The 19386-nt window shown below is 34.4% G+C and overlaps 1 protein-coding gene across 2 annotated transcripts in view; it reads right to left on the minus strand.

Annotated features, from left to right (window-relative positions):
• The window catches only part of LOC150076374 (CCR4-NOT transcription complex subunit 3-like), a 370933-nt gene that overhangs the window by 212529 nt on the left and 139018 nt on the right, over window positions 1–19386 (minus strand). For both annotated transcript variants that reach the window (XM_090387831.1, XM_090387830.1), the window contains exon 4: window positions 1595–1684. In XM_090387831.1, the coding sequence (XP_090243957.1) occupies window positions 1595–1684 (90 nt within the window). The remainder of the gene's footprint in view (window positions 1–1594; window positions 1685–19386) is intronic.

Below are 19386 nucleotides of genomic sequence, written 5' to 3' on the forward strand. Positions count from 1 at the left end.
TTTCACCACTTTTCACCGCAGTGAAAAACAAGTGTAGCTTTTCATCACTTTTCACCCATTTGGGGAATTTGGCATTTGATTTCTGTAAAAGATGGTAGGAATTCTGGAAAGTCTCTTCAGTTAGGACTGTAGTTAGACTAGACAGTGGGAGTAGGGTTTCCTTGAAAGTTTCTCAGCCTGCACAAATTGACCCATGAACTGACACTTGTGACATAACACCAATGCAATATGGCCCAAGATGATGATGAACCAAAAAACCAATAACAACAATAACCTTATATACATAATGAAAATTTAAAATGCACCTCCAAAATCTAAATTTAATAATTTTTCATATAGAAATTAAATTTTAATTTGTTTCTTTTGGCAATTATCATATTTGGTTACCTCTTGCTAAACTTGACTGGTAGATATAACTAGTTAATGTACAGTGTGTTAAGCATGCACAGACTGCATAAAGCTAACAATACTACATTAAACTACATTTAATCTAAGAATTTCCTTTATCCATACAAACTGTATGTTAAAAAGAAATAATAATTGCCAGATTGCTATTTTTCTGATCTTAATGAAATTTGGAATAGCTCAACAAATATTTTTAAAAGACCCAAATGTAAAATATCATGAAAATCCATCCAATGGGAGTCCCTCTATTACATGTTTGTTTGTTATTTGGTTTTTAGGAGCATTAGCAACTAAGGCCATATTGTTCCGACCTCCATTACATGTGTACAGACACAGAGACATGAAGACAATAGGCACACATATGCATGTGCCCCTAAAAAATGGATGTGGGCTATTTATTCTTAATGCATACAGGGCATGGCAGAAAGTATATACACATTAAGTTATTAAATTACATGCACCACTGTGTAATATGGTGACATACAATGGTCAAACATTGAAAAATGGGACCTTGGGGTTTTGTTTTTCACCACTTGTGTACTATACTGACAAAAATCATGTTCCTTGAAAACCTAGCTATAGCAGGTTGGGTTTGATTATACAGTATGTAACTTAACTATTCTATGGCTCTAAATGAGGACTACTCACAGGACACATGTGGCTGACAACACTCTGTATGAGGAGGGCATTGAGTACACAGATAGACCACCTTGCTCTGCTACCTTAACCTGGCTGACACTTGGAAAAGATGCTAAAAACTTGGAAAAGTGTGGTTCACTCAACAAATGGTCAGCAATCTCCCAATACCTCCTGAACAATCTGATTGATTCAATAACATGGAGATACAAGAAAAAGGTGACATAGCGGCAGTAGGAAGACCATATACACCAAAAAAGAAATCCATCTTTATATTTTACCTCATTTTTATTCATATGTTATTGAATCCATTAGTTTCCACACATGTGATTCCTTCATTAAACTGATTATTAGTTTCAATTAATGCATGAGAACTTTGACTTTTGTTGCAGAATGAGGCCGGTCTTGAATATATTCACTAATTTTATTTAGCAATGTATAATATGGTAGTGTACATTTGATACATGGTATTTAAATTTTAAAAAAAAGTTTCAATAATACTGTTTTTTCTTTAAATTAAATTTTGAACATAAAAAAAAAAAAAAAAACTCACAGTTTCTATCAGCTTCCTGTTTTCCAAAAGTGTTCGCTTATCCTTGATTTCACTAGATGCCATCCATGTTTTGATCTGATCACGTAACCTCTGCAATTCAAAAAAAAAAAAAAAGTGCTTAACTAAAGAATATCAAGTATTTAACATTCAGATCAATAAGAGAATAATGTCACCTATTCTCTCGTTGTTACAATGTACAACACTAAGGAAAAAAATATTACATCTGACAACACTAAAATGGAAACTGAAAAACTATATTCTCGCATGTCATCTTCAGCCAACTAACAGGTATGCTGCCACACATATGGCAAATACTAAATGCTGTCCATCACACAGATGTGCTATTCACAATGCCAATCCTGATGATATATGCAATAGTGCACTGTCCACCTAAAGGAGTTTCCAATAAAAAAGGGGGAAATTTCAAAGTAGCGTCCGATCCTCAAAGTCACAAGAACTCATACATGAGGAATATTTGGAGAATGATAAAAGTACCTTTCATCCTTATTGAGGAAACAGGTCTATCACAAAGATGACTATGTGGCCAGATGCAATGCTACGCAGTAGCACAAAACTGAACACTCATAAGATGGTCTGGGAAATCCACACAGTTGAGTTGGTTGTTTTAAATTTTGAAGATAGGCAACTAAGGCCATGAGACAAAAATTTATGGTCAGTTTCTCTGTTCTGTAAAATTAAAACTAGAATTTGTAGGTGCAAACTATGCAACTCTTTATAAGGCTGATTAACTGGACCACTGTGAAAAAGAAGCCCATAAAAGTTGCTTTTGTCAGGATGGGACTCAAACATGCCTCAATGTTATCATTGTGAGAGAGGGCAATAGTCTCTATATGCATCTATGAGCGAATGAAGTTTGCTATAAAATGAATCTTTTTTTTCCCCTTCTTTCTTTTTTTTAATTGCGAAGGCACGCCATTACAAATTGCCTTGGCACTAGCACCTCAATTAAATGCACTACTCCAAAGGAGAAAAAGAATACTGCTGTTTATTTGAGATTCATCATTATTCATATAACTTTATATGAATAATTCATTCATTCATTCATTCATTATTAATATCACTCCTTTAATAGATTCAGCAATAACTCTAGTCAGATTAAACTCTAATTATAAATTAATACAGTACAAAGCTTTAGCCACTGAATGGTTTCAACAAAACACATTGTACAAAGTGCTGAATGCTAAATTACTGACAAACCTTTTGCCAATATGAGACACTTATCACGTGTTAGATTTCCCTCACGTGACATGGATGCATCCTGGGAATTGAGATCACTATAGAGTCTGTTACTTTCTTCTCGTACCATGAAACCAACTGATAATGATGTTGAAAGTCTCTTGTCAAGGCTCTTGATTTTTAATATATTATTCCAATTCTTTTATAGATGACAACCTAGGAAAACGTTGTGCACTTCTTTTCTTCCTTAGGGCAAGTTTTAAATAGTTTAAAATATTGCATGTTTTAAATAGTTTAATGTTAATTCTTTTCACTTTCTATGAATTCAATTTCTTAAGTTACGGATTTAGAGGCGAGTACTGCATGATAAGCTATTGCTAAATAATTTAATGAAAAACTTACAGTACTTGAAGCTCTAGCTAAACAATTCAATTGTCCATTGCAGCACTATTTGGTTCCTCAACTGTGGGTAAGTAAGAACCCTAAGTGAAAGACATGACAACCCAGTGGTGATATATATATATATATCCATTATATGAGATGCTTGGTGTTACTGAAGGTTTTACAGTCTAGTAAGTTTAGGGCAAAGACCTCGTACTATGAGAACTATAGAATATTACTGTACAGGTGCTGAAATAGCCTCAGTTTGTATGTAGCTACAAGCAAACTAAACTTTGCTATGAAATATACTGATTTCACATTGCACTAGTACCTCAACACCAAAAATGCTGTTCCAAATGGAAAAGTACACATTTACTTGAAATACATAACATTTACCCATATGGAAATTTCAGTGATATATGTATAGCTCTTTTAGCATGAAGCCTTTGTCCCAAATTTACTTGACATTTAAACATTCTGTATTTTTAAACATTTCACATATTGTGACTATCCCATCAATGGGTCACTTATTTATGGAACCTACCTACCATCAATGAGGTACTAAATATTAACAAAATGGCCATACGAATAATAGCATGCATTTCAAACATACAGCAATATGTTTGAAATAATTTTTTTTTTTTTTTTTTTTTTTTTTTTGGTAGTTGTTGGTGCATCGGCTTCTGTGGCCATAATGCGCCTCCCAAGGTTTTAGCAGTACTTTGATCCAAGCCCGAGACAGGATTCGAACCTGCGACCTTTGGGTTGCCAGGCAGGCACTTCACCCAACCCGGCTATCCCGGTCGGCTGTTTGAAATATACTGCTATGTATATTAATATTATGTGTACCTTTGGGAGCAGTGCTTCTGATTTGAGGTGCTAGAGCAATACCAAGGAAACTCATGGCGAACTGCCTCCACAACATGAGACTGATATATTTTGTAGCAAACTTAGTTTGCACATAGCTACACACAAATTACTGCTCTACCTATGCACACAATTGCTCTACCTGTATAATAATGTTCTAAAACTTGAGACCTATGACCTAAATTTACCTGAAAACTACCCAGTAAACTCAATGATTTTCATCAAATTAGAATGAATCACTGAGCAAGCCAAACCAACCTTCTTTGAGTGCAATAACTTTCTTTGAAAGCTCTGCAAATAAATGCTGCATTGTGAGTAGACTCAAAGTTGTGATAATGTGTTTTTCATGGCTGGATGAAGCGGCCTACCCCTTTCACTGTCTTCATCAACTGAAAATGCTTTGATCCACTATATATGATACGGCATTTGTGATTCTGCAAACCTCACAAAGTCCTTTCCTCACACAAACTGGATTTTAAAGATCTAGAATGTATGCAGAAATCCATGATCCAATTTGTAAACATCTTCTCTGATCCTCAGGGAAATCTTCAGTAAAGCATGTTTTCTTCCAGTACATGTTAACTTAAGTAAAGTGAATAATGATACTGGTAAAAAATATTCTTGGGTGAGAATAATCTAAAAAAAAAAAAAAAAAAATTATTCTTATGAAAATACCGAAAATTTTACCTAAATACCGATAAAATATTTAGCAAACAACAGCTGTAAACTCATTTATTTATTTTTTTTTTTTACAGAAAGTTTCTATATAGAATTGCAGAGAATTTTCTGGAATTTGAGACTATGAACTATGTACCATATAAATCAGTATATACAATATTTAAAGTGGCTGAGTTGTGATTACAATTTGTAAACTCATATTTTTAATTATTTATGAATAATGTTGCTAAGAGAATGATAAACAGAAAACCCAGAAGAAGGAGAAAAAAACTTTAGCATAAGGCAAATACTGTAAAATGAAATACATTACAAATTCCACTACAATGAAAAAGAAATTGCATGAAACTTAACTTGACAATGCTTGTGCTGGACCTAACAGGTTTCTCAAAAAACAAAAATAAATAAAATAATAATAATAATAAAAATGTCACATTAGCAGTGGCAAATCATGCAAGCTTATATAGCATCATCCAAAAAAAAAAAACTGACACCTCCCATGTCACCTATTCATTTCCCCTGCAATAGGTTGTCTAGTTCTTACTTTAATTTATTCAAGCTATCAACCTCCACAATAGACAGAAGCTTGTTCCAAAAATCAACAACCCGTTGGCTAAAGGTAAACTTCTGCACATTCACTCTGCAACTGTCTTTCCTTGATTTGAATTTGCTCTCTCATGTGTGTGGTCTCAGCAGGAAGAATCCCATCAGTTGAGCTTGCTCAATCCATCCAAATCCTTAAACACCCCCCCCCCCCCCAATCAGATCATCATGAAGGTGCCTAGTCTCCAGATGCTGCAATCTGCAGAACTGAAACCTTTCTTGGTAACAGTACCCCCTTTTGTTCCATTCACCAATCTTGTTGCCCTTCTCTTTACTCATTCCAGCAGCTCCACATCCATCCTAAGATGAGGCCTCCAGATCTGTATGCAGTACTCAAGATGTGGCCTGACCATTGCCATATAGAATGGGACAGTCAACTCCTTATCCCTGCTAGCAAAACCCCTGTATATTATTAACAAAATCCCATAAGCTGTCCTGGCAGCCTGTGTGTATTACTCAGAGAACTTCATATCTGACTGCACAATTACCCCCAGGTCTTTTTCATTTTCCACCACCCTCAGTGTAGTACCACACAGTTGGTGAGTCACTGCCTTCCATATACAGAACTCTGCATTTATTAATGTTAAAATTCAACTGCCATTTCTCAGCCCAGCTGCCTAACTTTTCTAGATCCTGTTGCAGTAGCATACTGTGATTAAGCACTCTGCCAACCTTCGTATCATCTGCAAACTTGGATATTAAACCTGCTATGGCTTCATTAATATCATTGATAACTATAGAAAATAGCAATGAGCCCAAACACTGAACTAGTGAATTCCAATAATAACATTAGTCCACGAAAAGCAATATCCATAGATTGCCACTCTGTCTTCTCCCACTCAACCATCCCTTTATCCACAGCAGCATCTTGCATTTAATGACACACTGCTGCAATTTGTACTAAACTGCAGTCTTTATGTGCAACATTATCAAAGTTTTCTTGAAATCTAAGTATATGATATCAAATTTTTTTTTTTTTTTTTGGCTCCAGTTCCTTTATGACCAAATCTTAGTATCCAATTAAACTGGTCAAACAAGATTTCCCCTTAACCCATTCTGTGCCTGAAGTATAACTGCGGTCTTGTCAGGATGATCCTGCATTACTTCTTTCGCCAATGACTCCGTTATTTTCGCTGGAACCAAGGTTAAACTAACAGGTCTGTAATTACTTGTGTCACCCTTTGATTCCTTTTGTGAATTGGGGATACATTTGCACATCTTCAGTCCACAAGGACCTTTTCTGAATCCAAGGAAGCGCTCATAATTAGGTCTAAGAGTTTGCTTAATTCCTTCGCTGCCTCCCTTATTATATATTTATATGCATCCCATGCACTTTTCTTCTCTGACATGAGTTTCATCAGTTCATCTGACATCCATTTAGGCCTATACTTTGAAGAGTATTTCTTAGGTGACATGAAAGCCTAGTAGCTTCTATACTTAATTCCTTGAACTCTTCCCATTTAGAATTTGCTGATGGTAACATCAGTTTGGTCACTGCATAGAATTCAAAAACTTCTGGAAGTGGGCAGAGGACTTGCTAGGTACTAAAGGGCATTTACTATTTCTGAAACTCATGTAAAGACGCAAATGTAAATAAGTTTCTTGTAAACAATACACTGCCAAAACTGAAACTAACATGTTGGCTGACTTGGGGGGCATCTGCTACTAGATATCTGATACTCTTATGTTTAATTGTTGCACAAATTGTGCATTTCCTTGTATGTTTATTCCTTAATTTGACAAAATATATTCAGTTGCAAATGTGTAAGTTTGAATTTTTGCACTCTTAATGGTTTTTTGCACTGATAATTTGAAGTGACTATTAATTTCATGTTTATATTTTATGATTGTAACTTTTTTTTCTTTTTTATTTGAAGAAGAACAATACAAATTTGTTTCACTGAAAATAATGAAAAAAAAAAAAAAAAAAAAGCACACTTTCATTATATAGTTTACTATAGCAATAATATTACCACATAAATCACTAAATTGGAAAATGAGCACCATTTAAGTTTAAAATCTGTTCATCATTTGCTATCTGTTTTGAGTCATATAGGACATTGGCACTTCGCTAGATAAGTCAATGACAGAAACACAATCTTTTTTTTTTTTTTTTTTTTGGAGTTCACAAGCACTGATATCTCCTTGAAAAGGTAGTGCTTGTGGGTTCCCCAATTTTATATATTTTACTATTTTTATTCATTTACAGTAAATGGTGCTCATTCTTTGGTGGGCGTGGTTGTGCATTGGAACTGCTGAAAGTGAGTGTTGTTTTGTTTTTCTTCCCTATTTCAGTTTACACTGAGAATTTCATCTTACCAAGTTTAGCTTTAAAAAGACAGCAGGAATTTCTGTATTTATAATACGGTTTAGCATTTTCATTTTTCAAAATTCACAATATTTTCATATTTTGCATTAAACTATTTAAAAAATAATAAAAATCACATTTACTGAGTAACGCAATCCATTAGTAAAAGGTCAAACATTGATGTACTTCAAACAGAATTTTAAAAAAGAAGTTATTCCAGAATTAAAAACAAAGTTGGGCACCTACCAGTTACCACACAAGCATTTTTATATTACTTTATATCTACTTGGCATATCTAAGGAACCCTTTTTGCATAACATTGTTTATTCATGTTTATTCTATTATTATTAATGTAATAAATAAATTATTGTTTTTTTGTGCAGAACAATGGAAAATAAAAAAGTAAAATACAGTATATAAAAAATACCTAAAAGGCAGAATAAAAAAAATTATTAAAATATAAAAAAAAATAAATTTTCTAACGAGAATTTTTTAATAAAATAAATTTTATCAATTTTGGATGTAATCTTTGTATGAGCTATAAAATTAGTATTTTTTAGGCTCAAAAACTCGTTTGCTGATGCCTATTATCTTGTTTGTAGCAATCTGGGAACACAGCCACTGCTGGATTAATTCCATTCTATTATTTCTACAATCCATGCAGTAGCAACAGAATGGGGAGGGGTATATATTTTTATTTCTTATTTGTTTAAAAACTCACACAACTGCTATACTGCTTTTGATTTGTTCTAGATGTGCATCAATTATCTGAATCAGAAAGTATGATGATATTATAACAGAAATCAACCACAGAAGCTATTGTGTCAGTGGTTAACAAAGTAGAGCTACCTCATTTCCATACACAACTCTTACACACAAGTATCAAAGTTGCATGAGCAGACATTACTTTGTACTAAGTATTACATTTTAACATTTCCTAAATGTAATTTTTTAGCCTTAGTTATTGCTAGAGTTGGTTAAAAAAAATGCATTATAACCTTATTCTTTAGTCTGGCACTATATTGCTTTCTTGCATCATATGCCTCTGCTAATGCTAATGCTAATATTAAATAAAAGGAAAAAATATCTTTAGTAATTGCAGCTCTCATTAATTCAAAAAATTATACACTGGCACACGTGGTATATTTCCATGTATGTATTGATATTTTTAGGACTATACTTTTTCAATTAAAAAATAAACTTTCATTTTTTTGATAAAGCTGAAATAAAAGATGAAAGCTGAAAACTCATCTTTTTGTCACTGATTATTGGTGCATATTAAAATTCATTTTAAAGTCATTCCAGTAAATATTTTTTTAACATTAAAATCAAAATTTAAATTTAATGCATCTGCTAAAGGATTGATAAATACTCTGAATCAATAGTTGGTTAGTGTCACTGTTAATATATTTAAAATTGACGTGTAAGATTTTTGAAGTGCATTAAAGTTTTTTTTTTTTTTTTTGTATATGCGAACACTTTTTGCTTGTTTGGGTTTTTATGGTGCATCAGCTACCAAATATGTGAACACCAGAAGGAAAGCTGAACTATACTAGTCCACTACAGGAGAGCTGATGAGCTGAACAAATTTTTTCCTTCAATGTTTATATGAACATTCTTTTAGGCTGGACATGTATCCTTAACTAAATAACAGTTATCAGAACTAAACAACTGTGTAATAACTGAAAATGGCAAGAGAAGCTGATGGGGATTTATTCATGAGAGTGTGTCAAAAACAATGGGTACATTCCAAATCTAATTCACAAAGGTGGATCTAAGGACAAAATGAATAATTCAGAACTGTAAGTTTAACCTCCATGGGGCAAAATTATGAAATCCACGATTAAGGATGTACTCCAGGTGCACTTAGAAAGGGATGGAATTATTATTATTATATTATTTTTATATTATGTTTAATTATTTTTTTTTTTCTTAAGAACATTTACACTTTATCAAGCCAATTCATTTACATCGATCACCTTTAAGTTAAAAATATTCCACACAGGTGGAAATTATGTACAGATATGAAGAGAAAATGTTTTTACTCAAGGACTTATCATGGCATTTACAGAAATTTCTTTTAATATGTCCAATACTAAATTAACATATAGAAATTCAGAACATCACACACCACAAAACACATACCAAAATTCATTAATGAAAACATCAATATCTAACTATTAGCTAAGTGAAAATATTAAAACTCTAGTTTAAATATCTAGTTTTAGCACAATTTAGTCTTGAATAGTTTAGGTACGCTAAGCAGTCCAGGTCAACTTGTATATGTAAATTTGTCAGAGAGGTAGTAACTAAGATTTCCCTCAAACCCACCTTGTGTCTATGTTGGACATCTTAAAACTAGTCTTGTATGCTCTATTCATTTGTATGCTTAATGATGTGTTGTATGGCTGTACTCTTAACAGCCAGCCAGCTAGCCAGTAGAAGTCACCTAGAAATCTGCTAGCTCCCATCTTTTCTACAAGGAGGCCTCTTTAGTCCTCTTACCACAACGGTGTTTCAGTAGAAAAGCCCAATAGAAGAAAGGAGAGGAGATAGTAAGGCAGTAGTAAGATATATATCCCCTAAAGGGAGAAAAAAATGCATAAGATCCAATACAAAAGAAAGGACTTGGGTAGGAGAGATATCTTGGGGGTTAAAAATTGTATTTAATGCCACTGGGATGGGGAAGTGTACATAATGTTAGGGAAAACAGACAAAGCATCTCCTGTCACAGGACTGCAAAGTAAACAGAATGGGAACCACTTTCCACAAGGCTGCTTGATAGTATTACACAGCCTGTTCGCTATATGCAAAGTGTTGGTACAACACCCAGATCACAGGGTCAAGCTCATCTACACCATCAGGGGCTATGCCACATTCAGGAAGGGCTGTATCCAACACAGGTGGCCAGAGTGTAGACTGTTCAACCACAACAATGATAGTGGCAACAGGAGTAGGGATGAAGGTCTGATATTCATACATGCATTCAAACACATACAACGGTCAACACTGTTAATACGTGTAAAGGTGGATGATAAAAAGTAAGTAGCATAAGTCTAGGTGGACAATAAAATATTAAAAATAGTGATATTAACAACTCCCAACTGTATGCTCATAACCATATGTGTATTATGTGTGTAGAATTTGTGGACTGATTTGTATGTTGTTCAGGTTGAAAAACTCAGAATAACCCAAGAAAAAAATTATAATGCAGCAACTTGAGTCCTGAATGTTTTCCATTATTAATTCATTCAACACACTCAGGTCTAGTTGAACAAAATTTGCTTCTCATAGAAAGATATTAAAACAAATGTTTGCACCAATCCTGGAAACATCTAGATAGTTATGATTTTTTAGTTATGCCTTTTTGTATAAACTGGAAGCAAAGTGCCTTTAGTGGAATGTATAAGCTACACAGATAATACATTGGTTAAAAGAGAAAAGAAAAGGAATGTATATAAATGGCTATTGTTATGAGTGGACTGAGATCTCAAACGAGGTCCCACAGAGTTTAGTACTGGTCTCATTGTTTCTGATATTTCTTAATGACACTGAAGAAAGCATAAAAAGGTTTGACATCAATTTACTGATGATAATGGCTGGGAGTTATAAATGATAGTAAACAAAACAGCAGTGCCAAGGAGGGTGCAACGTATGCATGGTAACACTAGTGCCAAATTCTGAAAGGCACTGCACCATTCAAATGCAGATAGTGATGATTTATTTGGTTTCAAAATGCTTATGTTAATTGGCAGCTACACAGCTAATTATGTTTGTAGCAAAAATTAGCTTACAATCATCAAATTTTTAGTCTTTATATAACTAAAAAAAGTTGGAAACTAAAATCAGCAGTTTGTAATTTTTGAATGTGTAAGTATGGCTAATATTTCTTAATGGTGAATTCTTGATGCAATTTATTTATTGGGGGTGCAGTGGCAACTGTTAATGACACTCGCAAATTTATTAAAAGCTGTAACAAGGTTCACTATGTGAATATTTGACTAAATAAACAAATTCTAAGATGAATTTGCCTGGAGCATGTCCCCCCCCACCTCTAAATTTAAGAATAAATGAAATTACCTGTTGTCTTATTTTTATTTTAATATGCTTATTGAATTCAGATAGTTCTTGTTGTTTCTTATTTATTGAGGCAGCAATCCAAATAAGCATCCTTTAATTTTTAAATTATATAATAAATTTTATTAATCATTTCCTTATTATTACTATCACCCTATTATAGAGTGATAGTAATAATAAGTAACTTTATGAAAAAGAGGTTGTTTAACATATTTCAACTAGATCAATTAAAAGAAAGCTGGTCAAGCTTTCAAAATCAAGAATTAAAAGGTGGGGGGAAGAGAAAACTAGTTACGCTTTGTTCTTCAACATGTTATTAACTCATAGACCACTGAAGTAATTAATGTGACTTGAAACAAAGAACTCCTAACTTTTCAAAATATTGTGATTTCTTCACAAATTCTTTTACCTCTTTCTTTGACTACTGCCATTGGAGAACATTCTTTTTCTAAATTAAAACGAATAAAAGAAAAAAAAAAAAAAAAAAACTTTTGATCTACAGTGTCTCAGAATAGGTTATCAAATTTAGCAATAATATCTATAGAAAATAAAACATGTGTTGACCTTCATCTGCACAGAATTATTAGACAATTTTCATTGGCCAAAACCAGAAAAATTAGCTTCCTTTAAATTTAATTAGAATAATATTGTTGTTATAAATTTGATTTTTTTTTTCTTTTTTTTCATTATTGTATATTTTTTGTATATATTAAAATACATTAAGGTACATTGTATTATACATTATATACAGTACACTATATATTAAAATAAATTATATGTACTAAAATTTCATATATAGCAAGTACATCTTTATGCACTAACCATTTTCAATAATAATTATAATTGCAATGTAATGTGTATTTATTTATTTAAATAAATACCTAATTCAGAAGAGTTCTGAATGATTGAGCAGTAGATTTCAAAATTAATGAAATAGAAAGGGGTGCCAAAACTATGCACACAGACACAAGAATACCTTGGTTTTGGCCTGGTAAACAAAATATTCAAGCATTGATAAATTATGTATCAATGGTCTGAAAAATGCAAGTGAAAAAATGGTAAATATAAGATACTATATTTGGGTAAAAGTAATCCCACATTATCAGATTTCTTAGGAAATAACAAACTTAAGGTAGTTGATAATGAAAGACTTGTGAGGCAGTTGTACAACCTAATATGAAATTCTGAAAATGGTACATTGTAAGTATTATACATTATATACAGTACACTACATATTAAAATAAATTATATGTACTAAAATTTCTGATAGGACAACAAAATGTTTTACCTATATATAAGAAATTTTTCTAGTAGGGACAAAAAATGTAATTATTCATTATACAAGGTCTTGGATAAACTATGCTGTTGTTGTTGTTGTTTTTTGGTTTTTAGGAGCATTAGCAACTAAGGCCATATTGCTCCAAGATATGCGGTGGTCATTCCCTGACCTTTCCGCATCTTCCGTATTTGGTGGTGACGGGCTTGAACCCCGGTCTAATCAAGAAGCATGTGATACGCACTACTGCTCCTTCCCACCTGGCTACGGAGGCGTCGATAAACTATGCCTCCACTATTATGCACAGGTTTGGAGACCCATTTCAGCAAGAATGTGGTCTGCTGGAAAAGGTGCAAGGAGCAACAAATCAACAAGTTTGTTATTGCTTTAAAGGCATATTTTCAGAGAGAAAAAGACTCCAGTTTTGAGGGCTGCAGTCTCAAGATCATATTTTTATTATTATTATTATTAAAATTGGTTCTGTGAGTTTGAAGTTGGACAGTAGGTGGATATTATAAAAGCCAGTTCAGAAGAACAGCACCAATGGAAGTATCTTAGTCAAGGCATACAGCAGAAACAATGTCTATGAGAGAGGGACTGGGCAGACTTTGTAAACGATGGGTAAGAGATGAGCAGCCTAACTGCTCTATTCTGAATGGAGTCTAGAAGCCTGGTAAGGTTATGAGAGCACTAACACAGATGTGGGAACAATATTCCATGGTAGGATGGATTTCAGATTTATACAGAGCAAATGGCTGCTCGCTCTGTATAAATCTGAAATATATCTGAAAATATAACTGAAATATATATAAATCTGCTTGCTCAATATAAATCTTTTTCTGCAATACACAGGGGCTTCTGCCCCCATGTAATGTAGAAAAAGCAATACATACAGGCAGAAGAATCTTTTTTTTTGTAAGATATAAGACAAAACTGAGTTTTAGAAGGATTGATTGAAATCAACAAAGTTATTTTTGCCTCACTGGAGATCAGCATTGAAGGAATTGGTAGTGGATATTTGAGAAGTTGAAGCTGTTTGTGCAGGGCAATGTTTCTCAAATTGAAGGTGGAATGCAATATTCTTTCATCAGCAAAACCATGGATAAGATTTCTGGTCAATGGAAGAGGTTCATTAATATACAAGAGGAAAAAGAGATGAACCTTGGGTAACACCAGCATTAGTGGAGAAATTAGAGAGAAAACTGGATACCAAAAACAGTCAGCAAACCATAAGATGGAAACTTATTTAGAAGACTTATGCCAAGCATGATTAAGTCTTTGAAATATCAAGAGCAATTGTTTTGAGTTGCATCAAATTTTTCTACTGAATTTTTCCACGGATGCATAACAAAAGCCAATATATCACTAGTAGATTGCACTGACATAATCCATATTAGTGATCATTGATCAGATGGAAGGTTTCAAGATAGTTAAGGAGTTGGCAGTTAATGGATTCCCCCATTACTTTAGAAAGAGTAGAATTAAGTGCAATGGGATTATAACTGAATGGGAGGGATTTGTCACCCCTTTTAGGAACTGGCAGGATATGGGCAAATTTCCAAGCAGAAGGAAAAACAACAGTGGAATAAGAAAGTGCAAAAAGGCAATAAGCTTGGGAACACAAGTTTTGAGAACAGATGGAGAAATATAACTAGGAACTAGAGCTTTCTTGGCATCAAGATTGTACAAATTCTTTAGACAGAAGACCTGCATGAGAAACTGAGAAACTGCATGTGTAATGTACTGGAAATAGTAAGTGGTGGTTTACCATGATCACCAATAAGAGTTAGAAGAAAAGTAAGATGCAAATAAATTGGCTTTATCTTCAGAAGTGGGAGTTGGTTGGTTGGTTATTGGAAGTTTAATGGCGCATCAGCATCTAAGGCTGTCGTGCGCCAACGTAGGAGTACAGATGGGTGAAGGTTGCAGCCAATAGATTTGGAAAGAGGGCCAAACTGCTCAACTACTGTTTGGACAGGAAGGAAGATTTCTACTCTTAGCCTGTTCAAAATCTAATTTAGACTGATTAATAGCTATATTACATCATTGTGAGCTTTGGTATAGGCAGAAAATGAACCTGGAGATTTGATACAATCCAATTATGATATGCCACATTCTTATCTTGGATCAGAATTTTAATTTTTATTTCATTTCTACAAGAATAATTTCACCAACACAAGGCTGAGAATGACTATAAGAGAAAAGGACCATTGAGAAGAGACCATCACCAAGAAGTGATCTAAGGTGTCTAGAGATCTACTCATCTTGACCACATACTTGGAAAGGATGTTTGTGAGAAAAAGATCAGGAGTGTTGGCTGTGTATTATTATAGCAGGTAAATGAACAACCTGTGTGATTTCATTAGTAATTGCAAAAGCCTCAGCATCTTAACCAACCGAGTTCATGTGAGCAGAAAATTGAAGCCAGCTGGAGTTGTGAACATTAAAAATACCAAAGAAAATTACATCACTATTAGGAAAGTTGAGTTTCAAAGAAAGGAAGTCAAAGAGTTCCAAGTGATTAGTGGAACTGTGAGATCAATGGAGGCAACAGACGAACTTGACAGGATGACAAAGAGAGAGAGATTTTAAGCCAGAGAAGGTTGAAAACAGAAGATTCCAAATTGCTAAGTCAGAGTGAGATGATTCCAAATTACAGGGAATATCAGAGTGGACATATGTGCAAGTACCACCTCTGAAATGAAAGGAATTGTACAGCAAATAATTAGGACAACTGAGATGAGCAATGGATGAGGCAATCGATAATTTGGATTCTGTCAGAAAAACGTAAGTGAGGCTTGCCAGACTGCAAGTGGAAATAGACATCATTATGGTTGAAATTGAGGCCACATACATTTGTAAAATAAATGAGGAAGTGTTTGGGAGTTTTAGATCTTTTTGCAGATAAGTTTGTTCAATTAGTTTTACTGTTCCTGATGCATTCAGTAGTAAGAGTGGTGGGTTGTTGTTATTTGGTTTTTAGGAGCATTAGCAACTAAGGCCATATTGCTCCGGTCATTCCCTGACCTTTCCGTATCGCCTGTATTTGGTGGCGATGGGCTCGAACCCCGGTCTAATCAAGAAGCATGTGCTACGCACTGCAGGAGTGGTGGGGGGCATCATGTATGAAGTAATGAAATTTTTGTGTATGGCATAACACAGAGCAAGAATATACCCAGCTCCCTTACATAACATATCCTTGGCAATCCTTTTTTAAAATGGAATGTGGTACGGCTAATACAGTATGCAAATAGTAAATGTTTACCTATTCTATACGGTACATGAATATTTTTATTTCCTTTCTTTTTTAATACTAATTTTTATTTTTAATGGGTAGCTAAGTAAATCTTAAATTAATGTGGAAAATTAAAAAATTTAACTACAGGAACACATCATCTCTCCTTTATAACATTTAAATATATGTACAAGGCATGTCCAATTCTCAAATATCACAAAACATTGCAACATGATCTGAAAACAAAAGACGCATATGTGGACATCCAGATTTCTCAGTTAGAACCAAGTATGATTTAATTCTCATTTTTTTAGAATTTAATTAGAATGGCCTGATACACAGGATTCAAATACAGGATAAAGCAGAATGTTCTTGGGAATTAAAGAAATCTGTATTGCAATTGAAGTTTTATGGAAAGAGAGAGTGGCAAAGAATGAATGAAAATGGCCCCAAAGTTACTGGTGCCAACAGAAACATTAAATACGCAACAGGCCATTGCATCCATTTACCGAGAAAAGATACATGTTGCCAAAAACTTAATTATACCAAAAGCAATTTAAGCAATTCATTTAAATGTCATAAATAACAACGTGAGTATAATATTCATAAAGTAATATAGGCATGAAATTGGTTTTACAATTTAAAATGGACAAACTATTTGTCCATAAACCAACATATGGGCCACCCTGTAAAAATTCTACTGAAAGAATTCTCTAAAATCCATAACTACACATGATATAACTGCTTTTTTTATACCTTTTGTAGAAATATTCAGCATCAGCTATATGCTGAATATTTCTATAATATCATGCAATTTCATTTTGGTTTATTCTTGTTTTATCAAGTCTTTCTCCTCTCCTCCACTCCCATTTCAATTTTCTAGCTAAGCTGGTGAATATATTACTCAAGTTTACAGTTTCTTATCAGTATCACAGGTTTTAAGCAAAGTGGAGAAATGCCATCAGTACCTCGAGGCTTCTTGGCATTAATTGTTCAGCATTCTTGTAATCTTTCTGTTGGAAAAAAGCCATCAATTTGAACGTATTAGATAAGCAGATTTACTAGGAATGTCAATATTTTTGCCATCTTGAGAAATGGAAACAAAAGAACCTGCATTAACAGCAAGATGGAATTAGGAGGTAGGTTTTTCTTCTTATAATTCCCAAGTCTTGGAACAATGTATAATATCAAAATAGAAGTTGTTTTTGGTTTTTAGGCACATCAGCAAGTCAAACTCACCATCATGTGTTATGTCTTAGATGGAACACAAGGGTATGTCTCCCAGGGGCAAAGGTTGATGACATTATAGGCAGATATCATCCTTTAAGGGCACAAAGCATGATACCATTGTACACGTTGGCACTAATGATATTAAGAGTAGCAGACTGGCAGAATTACTGAACAAGTAGAAGACAATGCTGGAAAAAAAAGCCACGAGTTAGGATTGAATTTGAAAGTGTCTGCAATTCTGCCCAAACACGATAGGAGGGAGTATATGATAAGAGCCTTGTTGATCAATTCGGCCCTGGAGAGATTGTGCAAGGCTCAAGGGGTAGAATTTTTCTCAGCTTGGTCTGTGCTTGTTAACAGGAGAGACTGCTTCTACAGGGATGGGATACACTTAAATCAAAAGGGTGCAAGAATATTTGCTGATGCTATCGAGGCAGAGTTAGGTGGGTCAGAAAACTGCTAGTTTGGGGGGGGGGGTTACGAGGCCTAATAGATTAACAGTAGCCGCTGGCAGAGGTAAAAGTGCTTCTTGCACTTCTATTGAAATACAATTGAGCAGCAGCATGGAAAAAAAAGCAATGGGAATTTACAGGACTGCTGGAAGTCGTAGTGGAACCAGTAAATACATGGGCTGTGTTAGGGTAACTAAGAGTAGAAAAAGGTGCATGTATACTTGCATGTACACCAATGCTAGGAATATAGGCAGTGTTAGGTGGGTCGGAAAACTTCTAGCTTGGGGGGAGACAAAGACCAATAGATTGACAGTAGCCACTGGCAGAGGTGAAAGAGATTCTTGCACTGCTTCTATTAGAATGAGCAGAAGGCTGAAAAAGAAGATGCATGGTATTTCAGAGACTGCTGGGAGCCATTGCGGTACAAGTAAACACATGGGTTGTGTTAGGGTAGCTAAGAATAGAAACAGGTGCAGCTATACTTGTGTGTACACCAATGCTAGGAGTTTAGTAAATAAATTTGATGAATTTGAGGTATTGCTCAAAACATCAAAGGCAGATATTGTTGGGATATCAGAGACGTGGTGTCACACAGATATAAGGGATGCAGAACTGCAATTTGGGGAGTACAACGTCTACAGAAAGGATAGACAGGATAGGAAGGGGGGAGGGGTTATGCTATTAGTTAAGAAACACATAAAATCCAAGGAAGTGAAGCCAGTCGACATCGCTGGACAGTACAGTGTTGAGTCAGTTTGGTGTGACATAAGCATTGGGAGATCAAAATTGAGAGTAGGAGTGTTCTATAGGCCTAATGACTCTGATGAGTATAATAAGAAACTGTACAGAGAAATAGAGTGGGCCAGTAAATCAGAGAGTCTTATAATGGGAGATTGTAATTTCCCAGATATTGACTGGAATTTGGGGGCTGGTTACTCACGCACTAGCAGGGCTTTTGTGGATTTATTGGATGATTGTTTTCTACATCAGCATGTTCGGGAGGCAACTAGAGGGAGTAATACTCTTGATTTGATTATCAGCAGTGATTCTTCATGCATTAAGAATCTGCAGATAAATGAACCACTAGGTGGCAGTGATCACAGTGTGCTGAAGTGGGATTTACTCAAAGAGGTAACTACCATTAGGGGTAAAGGGAAGGGTTATTGCTTCCGTAAAGGAGACTACGATGGACTGAGACAGTATTTAAATTCTATACAGTGGGACCAAATGATGATGTTACCAACAGCAAATTCAAAATGGGAAGCATTCAAAGAACTTATCTTGGAAGCTACTAGGCTTTACATACCAACTAAGAAATATTGTTCAAGGTTTAGGCCAAAATGGATGTCAGATGAACTAATGAGGCATACGGCAGAGAAGAAAAATGCATGGGATACTTACAAATTAACACATGACACAGAAGCCTATGATAGATACAAGTTGATATGCAACCAAGTTACAAAGGAGGTTAGGCAGGCGAAGGCAGATTAT

Source organism: Mastigoproctus giganteus, chromosome 13 (genome assembly GCF_048544385.1).
Source record: "Mastigoproctus giganteus isolate SK-2022 chromosome 13, ASM4854438v1, whole genome shotgun sequence".
Classification (NCBI taxonomy): domain Eukaryota; kingdom Metazoa; phylum Arthropoda; class Arachnida; order Uropygi; family Thelyphonidae; genus Mastigoproctus; species Mastigoproctus giganteus.